The following is an 18,717-nucleotide window of genomic DNA, read 5'->3' as shown; positions in this document are numbered from 1 at the left end:
CACCAACAATCATGCCACAGTCAAAATCACTGAGAGCACATTTTTTCCCCATTCTGTTTCACTGCAAAAAATGACATCTTAGCAAGTGAAAAATTCTTGAATATAGTCAAATTTATCTAGTATTTCTGTTTACAAGATTACAAGATTTTTACTAATTTCAAGCTTGAAATAGTCTTGTTCTATTGGCAATTTATGTGCCAATAAAACAAAAAATGTAAAGCTTGAAATGAGTAAAAAACATTTAGAAATAGATTTAATAATCTTATATTTGGTTAATTGTAATCTTATACGTATTTTTATGTAATCTATAATAGGAAATACTAGATAAATGTGACTTTATTCAAGATATTTTCACTTACTAAAATGCCTTTTTTGGCAGCTTTGTGAACATTACCCAAAGCTGTTGGCCTGTATCTGCATTTCAATTCAATTCAATTCAGTTTTATTTGTATAGTGCTTTTAATAATGGACATTGTCACAAAGCAGCTTTACAGAAATAAATACATTCAGGATATAAATTTTAAATGTATGAATTTATCCCTAATGAGGTGACAGTGGTGAGGAAAAACTCCCTGAGACGATATGAGGAAGAAACCTTGAGAGGAACCAGACTCAAAAGGGAACCCATCCTCATCTGGGTGACACCGGATAGTGCGATTATAAATAAATCCCTTCTATAACTGTGTACTACATGGTCAAATAGTGCAGTTGTGTAACCAGGAAATTCATTACCATTTCACATGAAGTCTTTTTATCCACTGTTTCACTGATGGAGACTTGAGTGCAAAACTGTTCGTGGCAATTGCAGTCCTAACACTCTCATAGCAATTGTAGCCCTAAGCCATCATAGCATAACTGTTCACATGAAATGTGGTCCAAAGCCATCTTCATGGTTTTTAAGTGGTACTATCCTCAGTAATCTCAATGATGTTCAGGCTGTCCATGTGGGGCCATCCTCAGCAGCAGCGAGTGATTTCCAATTGATGAGAAAGAATCAGGACAGATCAGGCAGGTCTGGATAGCAGAAAGGGTCAGGATTTTATGAATTGCACTGCTGCCACACTATTGGCCGAATAGATAGTTGCATACATGAATACATAGGTGTACGAGTGTTCCTAATAAAGTGATACTGTGAGTGCAGCTGTCTCACCAACATAACAGTGGAAGCTAATACCATGTTTACAAATAATTGTACCCAGAGGTAGCATATATATAGCAGAAACAACAAAAAACTTTACTTTAGTACATATAGAGAAGTCACCATTTATATCTACAAACTTATGACAATCAATCAAATAAGATTGGAGACTGAAAAGAGCCATTTACTTCACTCCAACAACATGTTCTATACTGTCTAGAAGAATATTTTGATCTATTGTATCTATGGATCTATTGAATTGTACCAATACTGTTCAAGGAAGGAGACTGTTCCATTCTGATGCTTTACTTCTCCTTCTATACTTGTTTCTGTACTTGTAACTCATTGTTCACATGGATACAGTAAATATCTCCACCTACCAAAGACAGTTTATGCCAAAATCTCCCTGTTTTTCCTTCATGCCATTTCAGGGAGTTTTCCCTCTACACTGTCACCTCTGGCTTGTTCAGTAAAGATCTAAATCTACTTCTGGATTTCGATAAATCTGCTTTGTGACTCTGAATTAAATTGAACATCCAGCAGGTCCTTTAAAAATACAAATACCATCAACATAGAGAGAAGCCTCATAACATCTTCTGATATACATTACATGGATGCTGGATGGTTGGATATACATGGATGTTGGGTGAAATTAAACAATTCATCTTTTTATATGCTTAAAATAATCACAGACCGAAAGTGGTACCACACTTGCTCTTTCTTGGACATACTGTGTTTTAGTACATGAAGTGTAGAAGTGGCACAGTGGAGATTTAGGGATTAAAAACCACCAGTGACAGACAAATAGATTGATATTCTTTTTGTAATTCTCAAAAGATTTTTCACAATTACGTGAGCAGAGAATTAAAAAAAACTAGGTGGGGCTTACCAGTGTTTCTGTCAGTCAGTCAGCCAATAAAGAATATGTATTGAAATAAGAATGTATAAATGTACAGAAATCTGCTTTCTTAACCACAAAAAGAAAAAATTTTCTTATTAAACTACCTGAATAATATATAAACTGGTGTTAATTGTCCATTAATAACTGTGACAGATTAATGGATTATTCTGATAATGTTACATATTTAATTCTGACAGGACATGTGGAGCTGGAGAAGTACAGATATGTTTATTTTCTAGTTACACTATCTGTCTACCTGATGACCATTTGTTTTAATACTATTGTCATTTTTGTGATATGCACAAATGAGCGTCTCCATGAGCCCATGTACATTTTCATCATTGCTTTGCTCATGAACACTTTAGGTGGAGCTACTGCTTTTTACCCCAAACTGCTGAGTGATATTTTATCCAAAAATCTAATTGTCTCCCTTGATGCTTGTGTATTTCAGGCATTTTTCATTTATACTTATGTCACGTCAGAGTTCATGCTGTTGTCAGCTATGGCCTATGACAGATATGTGTCTATTTGCAAACCACTACAATATGCTGCTATTGTAAAAATGTCTACTGTGAAAAAGCTAATATTTTTGTGTTGTTTTATGCCTAGTTGTGAAAATGGTATAGCAGTGGTATTAATATATCAGCTTAAACTGTGTAATTTCAAATTAAATAGAATATACTGTAGTAATTATGCAATTGTTAAACTGAGTTGTGGAGATATTTCAGCATATAATGCATACGGACTGTTCATTTTTGTCATTGCTGTATTTCCACAAGTTATCTTCATAATCTACTCATATATCAGGATACTTGCTGTCTGTTTAAAGAATTCAAAAGATTTCAGAAGAAAAGCTCTACAGACCTGTTTACCACATCTTTTAATTTTCACAAGTTTCACTGTCACTTCATGTTTTGAAATTATAAATAGTAGATTAGAAGGAAATATGCCTCACATTATTGCCATGATCATGTCAGTGGAAAATCTGGTTATTCCTCCTCTATTAAATCCCATTATATATGGACTGAAACTTCAGGAGATTTTTAATAGAATTAAAAAATGTTTTGGAAGAAGAAGACACATATTTTTAGATTAAAAATCTGATGTTTGTTTATTTGGTTGTTTATATTACTTATATATTTATTTTTACACACTGTAATGTGTACATATGTGTATAGGGCAGCAGAGGCCCTTATAGAACCTGTTAAGTTATTGTCTCCACCACATTTGGTCAGAGCAGAACAGTTATAAAAAACAGTTATTAAACTAGATTGTGATAATGTTTGTATATCCAAAGCCTGGAGTATTGTACTGGTGTGTGTTCATGTTGTTCTGATACTTGCACAGTGTGTACTACACATGAGTCTGATCACTGTAATGGTACTTTATTCATTCTGATTTTATGTTTGTTTGTTTTTTTTCCCTGTATCATGTTGTTTTAACACAGATAATTAAATTAAGATTTCACTTTAGTCATTGCTTTGTGCTACACACACACACACACACACACACACACACTTGGTGGTTCTCTCAGATGAAGCAGAAATGAGACGTGGTTGTTGAAATTCTAAATCACAGCGAGTTGGGGAAGTGACAGTGTAAGTGAGAGAGCGTGTAGACGAGTGTGTTGATGAGTGTGTATACATGTTAACACACAACACCAGCTGAGGAACAGCAGAGCTTCTGATGAAGAACAGTGTGATTCAGACTGAGTTCAGTAATGGAGGTCCTGCTGCTTCCTGTCCTCATCCTCCATGCCATTTCAGGTGAGTCGCCTCTATGTATATTTTACATCTAACATCTGAATACTGTCTTGAGCTTAGAGACATTTCAGTAATGAACTCAAAATATTATCAGGTTCAAAATCACACTACACACATTACAAACACTACACAGACATCACACATTACTCACTCAATGTTCATAGTACAAATAAAAGAGTTAAGTATCAAACAGCTTGTGACATCCCTCCCTCCCTCCCTCCACACACACACACACACACACACACACACACACAAACACACACACAGAGTTAAGAAGTTATACTGAATAATGTGTAAAATCCAAGTAGACGTGCCATGACTGCATTTTCTGTGTGACTGCAGACTCTGTGTGACTGCATGTTCTGTGTGCTTTGTGTGACTGAGTGTTCTGCTTTGACGTCAAATTGCATGGTGAGTTCCTCTCACTGTCGCAACACTGATTTCCTTCTAGACTGATGCTCACGTGCATATGTGCAATCATTTGCCTGCTTGCTGCGTCTACAGATTTACACCATTACTGACTTTACTGACTGTCAACATCACAGTAAAAACACTGGGAATTCTGAGAAAACTAGAACTCTGAGAACACTGGAAAAATAAAAATACTAGGGAAATACCAGGAATATTGGGAAGCTGTGTTTTCAGGCTTAAAATGTAAAAACAATGCTGAGTAATGAAATTCTTTATTTTATTGTCTCTTACTAAGTTATATTGTTATGTTATATTTTAGCTCTGCTGTGTTATATTTTGGCACCTGAGCAATACCCTTTGGATTGGGAAGCAGCAGGAACACTGGGAAGCTATTAACACTGGGAAAAAAGAGACTGTGAAAATTAGAACCAACAGGAGGAAAGTTGGAACAATGGGAACACTGGGAAACTAGTAAAACTGGGAAGTTAGTAACACTACCAGTTGCACATATGTAAATAGTCTGTGTAAATGTTCTGTGTATGAAGTTGTCACTCACTCTGTCACTTCTTGTTCTACAGGATGTGCATGTTTATGGACTGTAGAAAAAGTGACAGCTAAACTCGGTGGCTCCATCACAATTCCCTGCCACTACAACTGGAGGTTCAGAGAGCAGGAAAAGTACTGGTGCAGAGGGAGGATGTGGTACACATGTGTGCGTGTGAGAGAGTGGGCAGGCCGATTTAGCGTGATGGACAACCCGGACGAGCTGGTTATCACACTCATGTTCTCTGAGCTGCGAGTCCAAGATGCTGGAAGGTACTGGTGTGCCGTCGACATTAGCGGAAAGAGTGATATCAGGACATCGTTGGAGCTGCAAGTGACTGATGGTGAGAACCTTGGAATAGAATAGAATAGAAATTTTAAAAAAACAATAGAATAGAAATAAAATTCAATTCAATTTTATTTGTATGGCACTTTTAATAATGGACATTGTCATAAAGCAGCTTTACAGAAATATATAAATTCAGGATATAAATTTTAAATTTATTAATTTATCCCTAATGAGCGAGCCCAAGGCAATAGTGGCAAGGAAAAACTCCCTGAGACGATATGAGGAAGAAACTTTGAGAGGAACGAGACTCAAAAGGGAATCCATCCTCATCTGGGTGACACCGGATAGTGCGATTATAAATAATTCCCTTCTAAACTGTATACTGTATGGTCAAAAAGTGCAATTGTGTAACCAAGAAAATTCATTATAGTTTACACATGAAGTCTATTTTGTTGAAGTTATCAACTGTTCATTGATGGAGACTTGAGTGCAAAACTGTTCATGTGAATTGCAGTCCTAAAGCTATCAATGCAACTGTAATCCTAAGCCATCATAGCAAAACTGTTCATATCAATTGAAGTCCACAGCCATCTTCATGGTTTCTACGTTGTACCATCCACAGAAATCTCATGTAACTGTAGGCTGTCCGTGTGGGGCCATCCTCAACAGCAGAAAGTGGGTTCCAAGTGATGTGAAATCCAACCACAAGTAGGCCATCAGGATGGATCAGGCAGGTCCGGAGAGCAGAATGGGTCAGGATCACTGGTATCTCAGGAGTAGCGTATGTAGCTCTCAAGAGAGAGAGAGAGAGAGAGAGAGAGAGAGAGATTGTTAGGTATTCTAACTGTCACGTAATGGTTAAAGAATATGTACATTGTGTGCAGAGTGCAAGCAGGGACTCCGGCAAGACTAGCTATGACAGCATAACAAAATAGAATATGAATAGTGTAAAATCAAGTAAAATCAAGTGTTTCTAGTGTTTCCTTGATTTTAAAGTTACTGGTGCGACTTGTCATGCATAAAATCTCAGAGGATGTTGTTAAATTGATGTCATGAATTTATTTTTGAATAAACATGAAACAAATAAAGAAAAAGAAACAAAATATTCCTTTACATGCTTGCAGGCCCCAATGCCCACATGCAACACCAATTCAAATTCAAGTTCATTCTAGGCTTTACATTAAGTAAAAATGATAATACACTTATTTATGCATATGGCTCCTACAAATAGAATAGAATAGAATATGAATAAAATAGGATATTAATAAAACAGAAACAAAATATAATAGTATATGAACAGAATAGAATATGCATAAAATAGTAAATGAATAGAATAGAATGAAATGGAAATAACAGGAGTACTGGGAATACTGAAAAACTAAAAACACTGAGAAAAACTAAGAATACTTGCATAAGTATTCAACCCCCCAGGTTCCACAAGCTCCACATGAAAGATATTGTCTTAATGAGGACATGATTGACTTATAATTGGCACTCACCTGTGAAATATTAAAGCAACTCCCATTTTCTGAACAAAAACCACCTCAGTTGAACTATTATCAAAGAGACAGCCAGTCTGAGGGAAAGGAGTGAAAATGAAGACTAAGGAGCTTTCTAAGGAAGTTAAAGATAAGGTAATAGAATTGCTTAACTTAGGAATAGGGTGTACAATTATATCTAAAGGTCGGACACTGCCCAAGAGCTACCATATAAGGCCCTCCCTTAAAATTCAGAGAAAAAACAAGACAGAGGCTAGTGAAGGAAGCCACTGTGAGACCAACAGTCACTCTGAAGGAATTACAGAGTACAATGGGTTATAGTAGAGTGAAGGTGCACCAGACAACCATGTCAAGAGCTGTGCATAATTGAAGACTGTATGGGAGGTTGGCTAGAAAGAAACCATTGCTCAAGAAGAGCCAGAAAGCATGAGCATGACCCAGTAAACATATGGTTATTTGGTGCCAAGATCAAGATACTGTATTTGGGCGGGTTTCAAAGCGCTATTTCGAAGTGCAAACCTAAAGCAGGCCATACCTCAATTAACACCATCCCTATAGTGAAACGGTGGTGGAAGTATCATGCTCTGGGGACGCTTTTCATTCTCAGAACCTGGGCTTTTTGTCAAAATTGTCCCTAAATGGAGTTGGTTTTTTTTCAAGTGTTATACTCTTATAACATGGGATTAGGCATGATATGCTTGCTTTATGCAAATATATGAATTTATTGACACAAAAAACAATGACAAAAATTGTCCAGAAACCCTCAAAGGTACAGAAAGCCAGTCATTTTGCTATAGCTGCTGTTAGCTTGCTTGTAGTTTATCCATGGATTTCCCACACACACTATCAAGAGTCGCCTGTCGCAAGCCAGGGCTAGCATAAACACTGGCTGCATAAGCTGTGTGCTTAGCTTTTTATATTATATATTATAGTTTTGGTTATTTAAGACTGGTTGTACTCTGTTGGTAACTCAATTCACATCAACAGTAAAAGCAAAAAACTTTGGTCTTATTGATAGTCCCATCTGACAAGGATTTGTAACTGAACTTGCCATTTAAAAGTCCTTGTCCTGTATCCATCATGCACCACAGACATGCTTGTTTTAACAATAAAAATTAATTCGCCAACTGCTGGTAGTGGACTGCTAAACTATGGGTGATGTAAGGAGTAATACCAAAACCTGCATTAATGGAGTCAAAAAAGTTTGTGGCATTAAAAGGAAATTGCAGTAACTTGTTATTCATGCATTAACTTTGACGGTCAGCAGTGCATTGTTGTGTGCTTCTGAGGGAGGAATTGTGCATGTGCAGTGTTTGTACAGCGACAGACTGAAGAAGGTGGAAAAGAAGTGGTGTAGGGGTGGAGACCTGCACTCCTGCCAATCTCAGCGCAGTGCTCAGATATCCCAGCATGCACAGCTGCAGCTCAGAGATGAGGGGCAAGGCTTGCTCAGTGTGGCGTACACGGGGCTTCAGACAGATGATGCCGGCTGGTACTGGTGCAGTGCCGCAGGAGTCCAAGCACCTGTACACATCTGCATCACAACAACACATAACTACACACTACACAATGACACAGGTTTGTTCACATTACACAACTACACACTACACATAATAAACAAAGCCAATCCATATTACTGTACCAAGACAGGTAAAATGACCTTTTTTGCTCCCTGACAAAAAACTTCTTCTAAAGGTCAACAGTGTCTGCTATTTCATGCCAAACAGCAGCTAGGAAGGAAGTGACCACTAGCTAGCTAGATTTATAAACAACCAATTTCAGAAATGAATGCAAATAATCAAGCAGAACTTTATACTTAAAATTTATTTACAATATTTGCAAATTATACCACTACTGCAGGCTCTAAGCGATTCTGACTGGCACCAATACATTTAAGTTTGACATGTCAGTCATGTTTCATTCCTGTTTCACTGTTTGGCAGTTGAGAGGCCTACCAATCATAATAAAGAGAGGCTGTGCTTTGAGGTAGACAAAGAAAGAGCACACAGTCCAGTAAACATTGAGATGGGTTTTTTGTTAAAAAAAAAAACCCACTCCATTCACTCCCAGTGAAGCTGTAGACAACACAAATACACACTACACAGGTGTGTACACACGTGTGTACACAGGTGCCTCACAACTGCACAAGTGTGTACACACCTTTGTAGTTGTGCAGTGTGTACACACTTGTGCAGTTGTGAGGCAGCTGTGTACACATGTGCGTACACACCTGTGTAGTGTGTATTTGTGTTGTACACAGCTACACATTATATAAATACACCAGTGTGTACACACAACCCTACTACACAGTTGTGTACTCACTAAACAACTACACACAACTGTATACAAACTACATATATAACTGCACACACAACAACACAACTACAGAACTACACAATTACACATAAAAGTACACAAAAAAAGTACTCTATATACACAACTACATACACAACTACATACACAACCACACAGGTGTGTAAACGCTACACAACTACACACACAACTACATGGATGTATACAAACTACACACAACCACACACATAGTCTTGCACTGCTTTGTATGTGTATGTTGCTACTTTGTGATTGTGTTGTTAAAATAAACAACCTGAACTGAATTGTGTTGGTAATAAACATTGACTCTCCTCCATTCACAGTGTATAGTGATCCTCCATCACCATCACACACATCCACTACTACAGTAACACACTCAAACACACACAATCCACACATACACACACTCCACACACAAACACCGCCCAGCTTTTTACGTGGCTCAACCACATCTTCAACCACATCCTCGACATCTGTGATACCTGAGAATGTGTTCACTTCACCTGCGATAGGTAACTACCACTTGCACGTCACACTGCATACACACATGCACACACACACACGTGCACGCGTCACTAACTCTGTTCACTTTACTCTCACAGTGCTAGAATATCCATCAAACATACCTGAATCCCCGCCCATTGCTACACCCACTGCCTCACACAGGTGTGTATGATACTGCTGTACTTTTGTTTGTTCTGTGTGATGTGATGATATCACCTCGATTCTCTGTCTGCATAGAACCGTTCCTCATCTCTTTGACTTATATTGTAGATTGAAAGTGTCAGTGTGTGTATGTGTGTGTGCGATCACTGTGTTTTATATTGCAGATTGAGTGTGTGTGTGATCATGCTTTTGGCTGCAGTGATGTCAGTACTGGTGGGTGCAGTGTGTTGGAGATGTAGGACACACCAGCGTGAGTAACACACAAACACACACTCAGTAATAATGAAATGTAATGAATGAAACAGTACAAACATGTAAAAACATTACAGATTACAAACACAGTAGTTGAAAAGAATTTAAGGTGAAACAGGAACTCTAAAGTTTATAATTGCTTAATTTAATAGCAAAGAGTGCAGTGTCTGTGACACAAATGGGAAGTGCTACTGGAAGTTCTGTCTTACTTATTGAAATGTTTGTGGAGGAGTGTGTGTGTTTGATTCTCTACATTTGTGTGTGTGTCTGTGTTAGATGTTACAGTAAAAGTCTTAGTGCTGGTATTCTGTACAGGTTGGGTTTCACCACATATTAACTGGAAAAAAAACTTAATTATATAAATCTTAATTATAACCATAATCTACAACTTTGCTCAATTTCATGAGCAAATGAAATCTGGATTTCATTCTTCAGAATTTCATCCATAATTTAATTCTGGAGTTTGGTATTACATCCCACTTCCTAATTTGTGGTACATACTAGTAAACATGAAAGAATGTATATATTGAAATTCTTGTTTCTGCAACTATCCAGGTGAGGCTCAGGTAAGGGAGAAGTGGGCGGAGTCAGCCAAGCTCAGTGTGAATAAACACACTATAACCACACATTTATAACACACACATTAAAACAATGATGAATTTGTAAGTGTAGATTCAGTGATATAGCTACAGACTAATGATTAATGATCCTTAATAAACAGGTGAGTGATGATGCTGAGCTGCTGGACCATGATTGGAGCAGAGCCGTTGTCCTTCAACTCCAAGAAGAATCAAATTCTTAGATGGCCACACCGCATATAAACACACATACACACACGGGCACACACATACACACACATACACACACATACACATATGCTTTTACATTTGGTTATGGATTTGTTTTAATGACATCACTCAGACTTCACTTTATTTTATTTCATGTTACATTACAGTTAAACTGTATATGAATATAAAAAAATAAAAATGTGTTAATGATGGATGTTTGGATGTGACAGTTGTGTGGATGTGACAGGTGTCTGGATGTGGATCTTGGATTTGGATATGATGAGTGTTTGTATATGACAAGTGTTTGGATTTGACGGGTGTTTGGATGTGACGAGTGTTTGGATGTGATGGGTGTCTGGATGTGACAGGTTTTTGAATGTGCGTGTTCGAATGTGAGTGGTTGCACCATGTGAGTTTGTGATCTACTCACGTCCAGTAAAGTAACTGAAATGTGTACTGAAATATCAGGAAACTGTTATGCATTTTTAACTCGACTGGATTAACAAACTGTTTCTTCATCTTTAGTTTGCTGTCACCAAAATGTAAACTTCCATATGACTAGCACTTCATAGAACTGTTAGGCGGCTGTAAAGGGAAAATAAGTTCTGCATCACACCCCCATCCTCATTCAGGGATGGTTTAGTTCAGCTGCAGATTACTTAGCTGAAGTGAATAAAAATAAAATTTTGTTAGCAAAAAAAATGCATTTTGGAGTATGCAGTGGGCAGGGCTTATTACATACACTGTCCACTTTAATAGGAACATCCGTACACCTGCTCACACAGAATGGTGCGAAAAACAAAAAACATCCTGTGAGTGGAGGGTCTGCAGGCTGAAACACCTTGTTGATGAGAGAGATCAGAGGAAAATGACCAGACTGGTCTGAGCTGACAGGAAGTCTATAGTAACTTAAATAACCACTCTTTACAACCATGGTGAGCAGAACAGCATCTCAGCATGCACAAACGTCGAACTTTGAGGTGGATGGGCTACAACAGCAGAAGACGTCAATTCAATTCAATTCAATTTTATTTGTATAGCGCTTTTAACAATGGACATTGTCACAAAGCAGCTTTACAGAAATAAATGGATTCACAAAAAATATATTGTAAATATGTGAATTTATCACTGTGAATTTATCCCTAATGAGCAAGCCAGTGGCGACGGTGGCAAGGAAAAACTCCCTGAGATGATATGAGGAAGAAACCTTTAGGGGAACCAGGCTCAAAAGGGAACCCATCCTCATCTGGGTGCAACAGATAGTGCGATTATAAATAAATCCCTTCTATTATTGTGTACTATAAGGACAAATAGTGCAATTGTGCAACCAATAAATTCATCACAGTTTTCACAAGAAGTCCAGTTGGTTAAAATCTATCCACTGTCCACTGATGAAGTCCTGAGTACAAAGCTGCTCACAGCAACCGCAGCCCCAAAGCCACTACAGCAATCGCAGTCCCAAGCCATTACAGTACAGCTCCCCATATGTGATCCCCAAGCCATCTCCACAGCCCCCAGGTGGCACCATCCCCAGCAATCCAAACAGTTCTTCAGGCCATCCATATGGGGCCACCCCCAGCAGCAGCGAGTGAACTCAACCGATGAGAACTCCAACCAGAAGTAGGGCATCAGGATGGGTCAAGCAGCGAGGAGGAGCAGAAGGTGCATCAGGATGGGTCAGGCAGGTCCAGGGAGCAGAAGGGGTCAGGATCACTGGCATCTCAGAACTAGCATGTGTAGCTCGACAGAGAGTGAGGGAGAGAGAGAGATGAAGAGAGAGGAAGGGATTATTAGGTAAGCTTTTGTCCTCTAATGGTTAAGCACAATGTACTTTGCATGCAGAGTGCAAGCAGGGACTCCGGCAAGACTAGCTATGACAGCAGAACTAAAAGGGAGAGCCAGAAGCTAACACAGACATGAGGGCACCCTGGGACATAAGGCAGCCAGCCACTCTACCGTCGACAAACCTGAGTGAACACGTGAGAGTGCGGGGGCGACAGCATCCAAACATCCCAGTTCACCACAACACTCTATGCCTGTGAACCCTCCAGACCTGCCCCTGTACCTAAGAAAAAACTATTCACAAAAGGCTTGACTAAACAAATATGTTTTCAGCCTAGACTTAAACACTGGGACTGTGTCTGAGCCCCGAACACTAAGTGGAAGGCTGTTCCATAACTGTGGGGCTTTGTAAGAGAAAGCTCTACCCTCAGCTGTAGCACGCACTATTCAAGGTACCAACAAATAGCCTGCACCTTTTGATCTGAGTAGGCGTGGCAGATCATAAAAGACCAAAAGTTCGCTCAGGTACTGTGGCGCGAGACCATTTAGTGCTTTATAGGTCAATAGTAGTATTTTATAATCAATACGAAATTTGATTGGGAGCCAATGCAGTGTGGATAAGATAGGGGTGATGTGATCATATCTTCTGATTCTGGTAAGGATTCTTGCATATCTTCTGATTCTGGTAAGGATTCCTGCATTCTGGACTAACTGGAGCTTGTTTATGCATCTACTGGAGCGACCAGACAGTAAGGCATTACAATAATCCAACCTAGAGGTAACAAAAGCATGAACTAATTTTTCTGCATCGCGTAGTGACAATATATTTCTTATTTTAGCAATATTTCTGAGATGAAAGAAAGCGATCCTAGTTATATTATCTACATGAGCTTCAAAAGAAAGACTAGAGTCAATAATCACACCAAGGTCTTTTACTGCTGCACATGATGAAACAGAAAGGCCATCCAGAGTTATTATGTAATCAGAAAGCTTACTTCTAACTGCATGTGGTCCTAGTACAAGTACTTCTGTCTTGTCAGAATTAAGTAAGAGAAAGTTAATAAGCATCCAGTTTCTAATGTCCTTTACACATTCCTCAACTTTATTAAGCTGGTGTCTATCATCTGGCTTTGCTGAAACATACAACTGTGTGTCATCAGCGTAACAGTGGAAGCTAATACCATGCTTACGGATAATTTTGCCCAGAGGTAGCATATATAAAGAAAAGAGCAGTGGGCCTAAAACAGAGCCTTGCGGGACACCAGACTTTACCTTAGCATGAGAAGAGAAGTCACCATTTACGTTTACAAACTGATAACGATCAGTCAAATAAGACCTGAGCCAGGAAAGGGCCGTTCCTTTAATGCCTACTACATTTTCTAGTCTATCGAGGAGAATAGCCTGATCAATGGTATCAAGCAGCACAAGCAAGGAGACACCACCCTGATCAGAGGCCAGTAGTAAGTCATTTACAACTTTTACCAGTGCTGTCTCTGTGCTATGATGAGGCCTAAATCCTGACTGATACATTTCATGAATGTTATTCCTATGTAAGTATGAGCATAGCTGCTGTGCTACAACCTCTTCTAGGACCTTGGAGATAAAGGGGAGGTTTGATATTGGTCTATAGTTAGACAGCTGACAGGGGTCAAGGTCAGGTTTTTTAATCAAGGGCTTGATAACCGCTAATTTAAAAGATTTAGGTACATAGCCAATGCTAAGAGAAGAATTGATTATCTTTAAAAGAGGTTTGATTGTTTCAGGAATTATCTGTTTGAGGAAACAAGTAGGTAAAGGATCTAGTATACAGGTTGATGATTTTGATGATAAAATTAGCGAAATTAGTTCAGTCTCTTCAAGGGGAGTAAAACGTTGTAATTGTTGATCTAATATTATTATATTATCGTCTACAGGGTTAGTTATAAAATATCCATTTTTAAGTTAATAGTCTGAATTTCTTGCCTCAGGTTCCACTCCTGTTGTCTACGAACAGGAATCTGAGGCTGTCATGGGCACAGACTCACCGAGCCTGGACCCTCCGCTCACAGGATGTTTTTGTTTTTCACACCATTCTGTGTAAACTCTAGAGACTGTTGTGTGTAAAAATCCCTGGAGATCAGCAGTTTCTGAAATACTCAAACCAGCCCATCTGGTAACAACAACCATGCCACGGTTAAAGTCACAGAGATCACACTTTTTCCCCATTCTGATGTTTGATGTGAACATTAACTGAAGCTCTTGACCTGTACCTGCATGATTTTATGCATTGTGCTGCTGCCACATGATCGGCTGATTGGATAACTGCATAACTGAGCAGGTGCACAGGTATTCTTATTAAAGTGGTGAGTGTATATAGACAGAGAGGAGGCGGGTTGAACCATCAGGTACTGTGTGATTATTCTTACCTTCAAGTGATCACAGTGAGTTTACTTACTGTATGTGTGCCAGCCCACCTGTGTCGCTCATGAAGATGTTCTCCACGGCTGTTACGGAGGCCTTTGTGGAGCACGCGGGAGCTGCCTGGGAATGACTGGAAGAAGAGTGAGCCCTACACCTCCTCCCCTTGCTGTCTTTTTCTCTTTCCCCCTCCTCTCTCTCTCAGGTTCTCCCTGTTCAAATTACTACAAACCCTTCGGTTGTAGTATAGTCTGGGCTTCCATTTGGGCCTTGGGCAGCTGCATCCCCAAACTTACAGCACCAATTGCTTCCTACCCAAGATCCAAGACAAAATAGCCTGGCTGGCTACTGTCATAGGTTTGTGCCGAATTTTTCAGACCAGCCCGCTGCTCGCCTTAGACCCCATGCAGCCCAAGCTGTACATCACTCAAAAGCTCTCAGTGAGGGAGAGTAAATACAGCACGATTGAGAAGGGGTGTCTGGACATCAAGTGGGCAATCCTCACTCTCACATACTACCTGCTGGGTTGCCCCTTTACCCTCTGATCATGCCCCATTCCAGTGGCTTGAATGATGCCAACGCGTGATTTACTCATTGGTATCTGGCACTTCAGCCATTCAAGTTTTGAGGTTCAGATGGTTGTGGCAGATTACCTCTCTCAGAAAGACAGAGGTCTCTGAATGTCTCTGAAATGTGTGTAATGTATCTGAAATGTGGGTAATATCTGCCCCCTGCAGAATGATTTAAACACAGTGATTCACTGAATATAACCTGTAAAATCTGATTACCTGCTGTGAAGTTTATTACACTGCAGTATGTAATGTTTGTAATATTAAATATAATATTACACTGTAAATATTTTAATCCGTTTTTCAACAACAGTGGCAAAATGGACATGGATACACACACACACACACACACATTGGCATTTGGCAGACAACATTATCCAGAGCGACTTATATTTATCTCGTTTATACAACCTGCTCAAGGGCCAAGCAGGGGCAGCTTGGCAGTGCTGGGAGTTGAATTCATGACCTTCCAATCAGTCGTCCAATGTTTTAACTACTGAGCTACAACAGTGCCTTCCAAAAGTATTGGAACAGCAAGGCCAATTCTTTTGTTTTTGCTATACACTGAAGACATTTAGGTTTGAGATCAAATGATGAAAATGAGAAAATAGATCAGAATTTCCGGTTTCATTTCCTGAAATTTATATGCAATAAACAAATTAGAACATGGCACCTTTTGTTTGGACCCACCCATTTTACAAGTAATCAAAAATATTGGAACATGTGATTGACAAGTGTTTCCTGTTGCGCAGGTGTGCCCTGTTAGCATGACTGTTTAAACAACTAATAGCTGAATGTCTTGGTTTGAGCCCTGGGTTTTCACCTTTAAAGACTCCATTTGTTGTCAAAAAGGATACATCAACATGAAGACCAGAGAGCTGTCTATGAGAGAAAAGCAAGCCCTTTTGAAGCTGAGAAAAGAGGGCAAATTAATTAGAGCCATTGCACAAGTATTGGACATAGCCAATACAAAAATATGGAATGTCCTGAAAAAGAAAGAAACCACTGGTGTACTAACAACCATGCATCAAACAGGTCGGCCAAGGAAACAACAGCAGCTGATGACAGAAACAGTGAGAGCTGTGAAGAAAATCCCAAAACAAGAGTCAGTGATATCACCAACAACCTCTTCAGGGCAGGGGTGAAGGTATCACAATCCACCATTTGAAGAAGAATTGAGAGCAGAAATATAGAGGCCATAACACAAGATGCAAACCTCTCATCGGCAGTAAGAATCAGAAGGCCAGATTGGAATTCACAAAGACATACAGAGATAAGCAGCAAAAGTTCTGTAACCAAGGTTAAACTGTACCAAAGTGATGGAAAGGCCAATGTGTAGAGAAAGAAGGGATCTGCTCAAGATCTAAAACATACAAGCATTTCAGTCAAGCATGTTGGAGGTAGTGTCATGGCTTGGGCTTGCATGACTGCTTCTGGAACAGACTCACTAACCTTTATTGATGATGGAACTCATGATGGTAGCAGCAGAATGGCAATTCAGAAGTCTACAGAAACATTCTGTCTGCTAATTTACAGAGAAATTCATCCAATAATTGGGAAAAACTTCATCATGCAGCAAGACAAAACACACTGCCAACACAACAAAGGACTTTATCAGGGGAAATAAATGGAAGGTTTTCAGCTGGCCAATTCAATCACCAATTGAGCATGTATTTCACCTACTGAAGAGAGAAGCCCCCCAAAACAAACAACAACTGAAATAAGCTGCAGTACAAGCCTGGAAAAGCATCACAAATGAAGAATGCAACAGTTTGGTGATGTCAGTGGGTCACTGGCTTGACGCAGTTATTATGCAACCAAATATCTACATAATATATGCAACCAAATATCTACATTTATATCTACAATATCTACTGTATCCTCATTTATATGAACAGGAGAGTGTGTGTGTGTGTGTGTGTGTTGATAATCAGAGATCTTTATACTGATGTTTCTGATGAAAAGGTAAACAGTTCCTCAGCACCTCAGGTATGCCTGATTCAGGTATTAGTCACTGATTACTGATTGGATGTCACCGGGTTCTGTGTGTGACATCATCAGTAGGCGCCGTGTGTGATTGCACAAGCGGAGCACAATCCTCTATTTGTTGTATTTGTTGTATCTGTTGTATTTGTAAATCTGTTGTATTTTTCATGTTCTCTTCTACCATATTTTAATTTTTTTTCTCTCGAAGTGCGCTTTTGTATTTTGTCAAGACAGCAAGCGGAGACCATCCACACCGGATCCACACCGTCTAAAGTAATATCAACAAATCTTCGACTAAGGTGCATTAAACAACATGTCTAACATTCAGCTTGTTCAGTGTGTTGAGTGCAGGATGTTTAGTCACTCTTCCTCCGTCGTTAGTAATAGCTTTATTTGTGATAAATGCATGTTAGTTAGCTCTCTGATGGAGAAGATTGCAGCATTAGAGGTGCACATCCAGACTCTAGAGAGAGTTAGTGAGAGCGAGAGCAGCGTAGTTTCTGTAGGGGAAAGTCTGGATGCCTTAGGCGGAGTTAGCAATCCCCCAACTCCGGCATTAGAGACCTCACAGCGGGGCGAATGGGTGACGACTCGGCGGCATAATCGCAAAGCCAAAGCTAACGCTAAGACTCACCCACGGGAACACCACTCCTCTCTGCTTCACGTGTCCAACAGGTTTGCTCTCCTCAGTGAAGCACAACTGCACAGAGTTTTGTCAGTAATCTCCCAGATTTATCAACCATGATTGGATAACCGTCTGATCCCAAAGAACTTGACCAAGCAACTGAATGCTTAGAATCAACGTTCTGCAACTCGCTAGATAAGATAGCTCAACTTAAAAGAAAAATAATTAGGGAGAAAAAGCTAGCACCCTGGTATAGCGATCACACACGAACTTTAAAACAGACCACTCGAAAACTAGAACGTAAATGGTGTCAAACTAAATCGATAGTATTTCAAATGGCATGGAAGGAGAGCCTTTTGAGCTATAGGAAAGCTCTTAGTGCTGCTAGATCAATGTATCTCTCTACCCTAATTGAAGATAACAGAAATAGATCCTAGATCCCTATTTAATACTGTAACAAAATTAACTAGGAATAAGACCACAATAGAAACATGCACAATCATTATATAGCAGCGATGACTTCATGAATTTTTTCAATGGTAAAATTGAAAATATCAGGCAAAAAATTCAGACTATTAATTTAAAACCGGACAGTTTTATAACTAACCCTGTAGATGATAATATAATAATATCAGATCAGCAATTACAATGTTTTACTCCCCTTGAAGAGACTGAACTAATTTCGCTAATTTCATCATCAAAATCATCAACCTGTATGCTAGATACAGATAATTCCTGAAACAATCAAACCTCTTTTAAAGATAATCAATTCTTCTC

At 39.2% G+C, this 18,717-nt stretch overlaps 2 protein-coding genes across 2 annotated transcripts; both read left to right on the top strand.

Annotated features, from left to right (window-relative positions):
- The first annotated feature begins 2,153 nt into the window (after positions 1-2,153).
- LOC113529066 (olfactory receptor 51E1-like) lies at positions 2,154-3,135 on the top strand. Its single transcript, XM_053228662.1, has one exon. The coding sequence runs from the start codon at positions 2,197-2,199 to the stop codon at positions 3,133-3,135; it is 939 nt and encodes a 312-aa protein (XP_053084637.1). The 5' UTR covers positions 2,154-2,196.
- A 398-nt stretch (positions 3,136-3,533) lies between these two features.
- si:ch211-264f5.2 (uncharacterized protein LOC570749 homolog) lies at positions 3,534-11,070 on the top strand. Its single transcript, XM_053228394.1, has 8 exons — positions 3,534-3,805; positions 4,792-5,117; positions 7,783-8,122; positions 9,199-9,387; positions 9,478-9,541; positions 9,706-9,791; positions 10,349-10,395; positions 10,515-11,070. Exons 1-8 carry the CDS (start codon positions 3,760-3,762, stop codon positions 10,593-10,595), a joined length of 1,179 nt encoding a protein of 392 aa, XP_053084369.1. The 5' UTR covers positions 3,534-3,759; the 3' UTR covers positions 10,596-11,070.
- Positions 11,071-18,717: the final 7,647 nt, after the last annotated feature.

This window comes from Pangasianodon hypophthalmus, chromosome 23 (assembly GCF_027358585.1).
Source record: "Pangasianodon hypophthalmus isolate fPanHyp1 chromosome 23, fPanHyp1.pri, whole genome shotgun sequence".
Taxonomy (NCBI): domain Eukaryota; kingdom Metazoa; phylum Chordata; class Actinopteri; order Siluriformes; family Pangasiidae; genus Pangasianodon; species Pangasianodon hypophthalmus.
The sequence above is the reverse complement of the archived record's forward strand: the minus strand, read 5'-3'. Positions and strand labels throughout refer to the sequence as shown.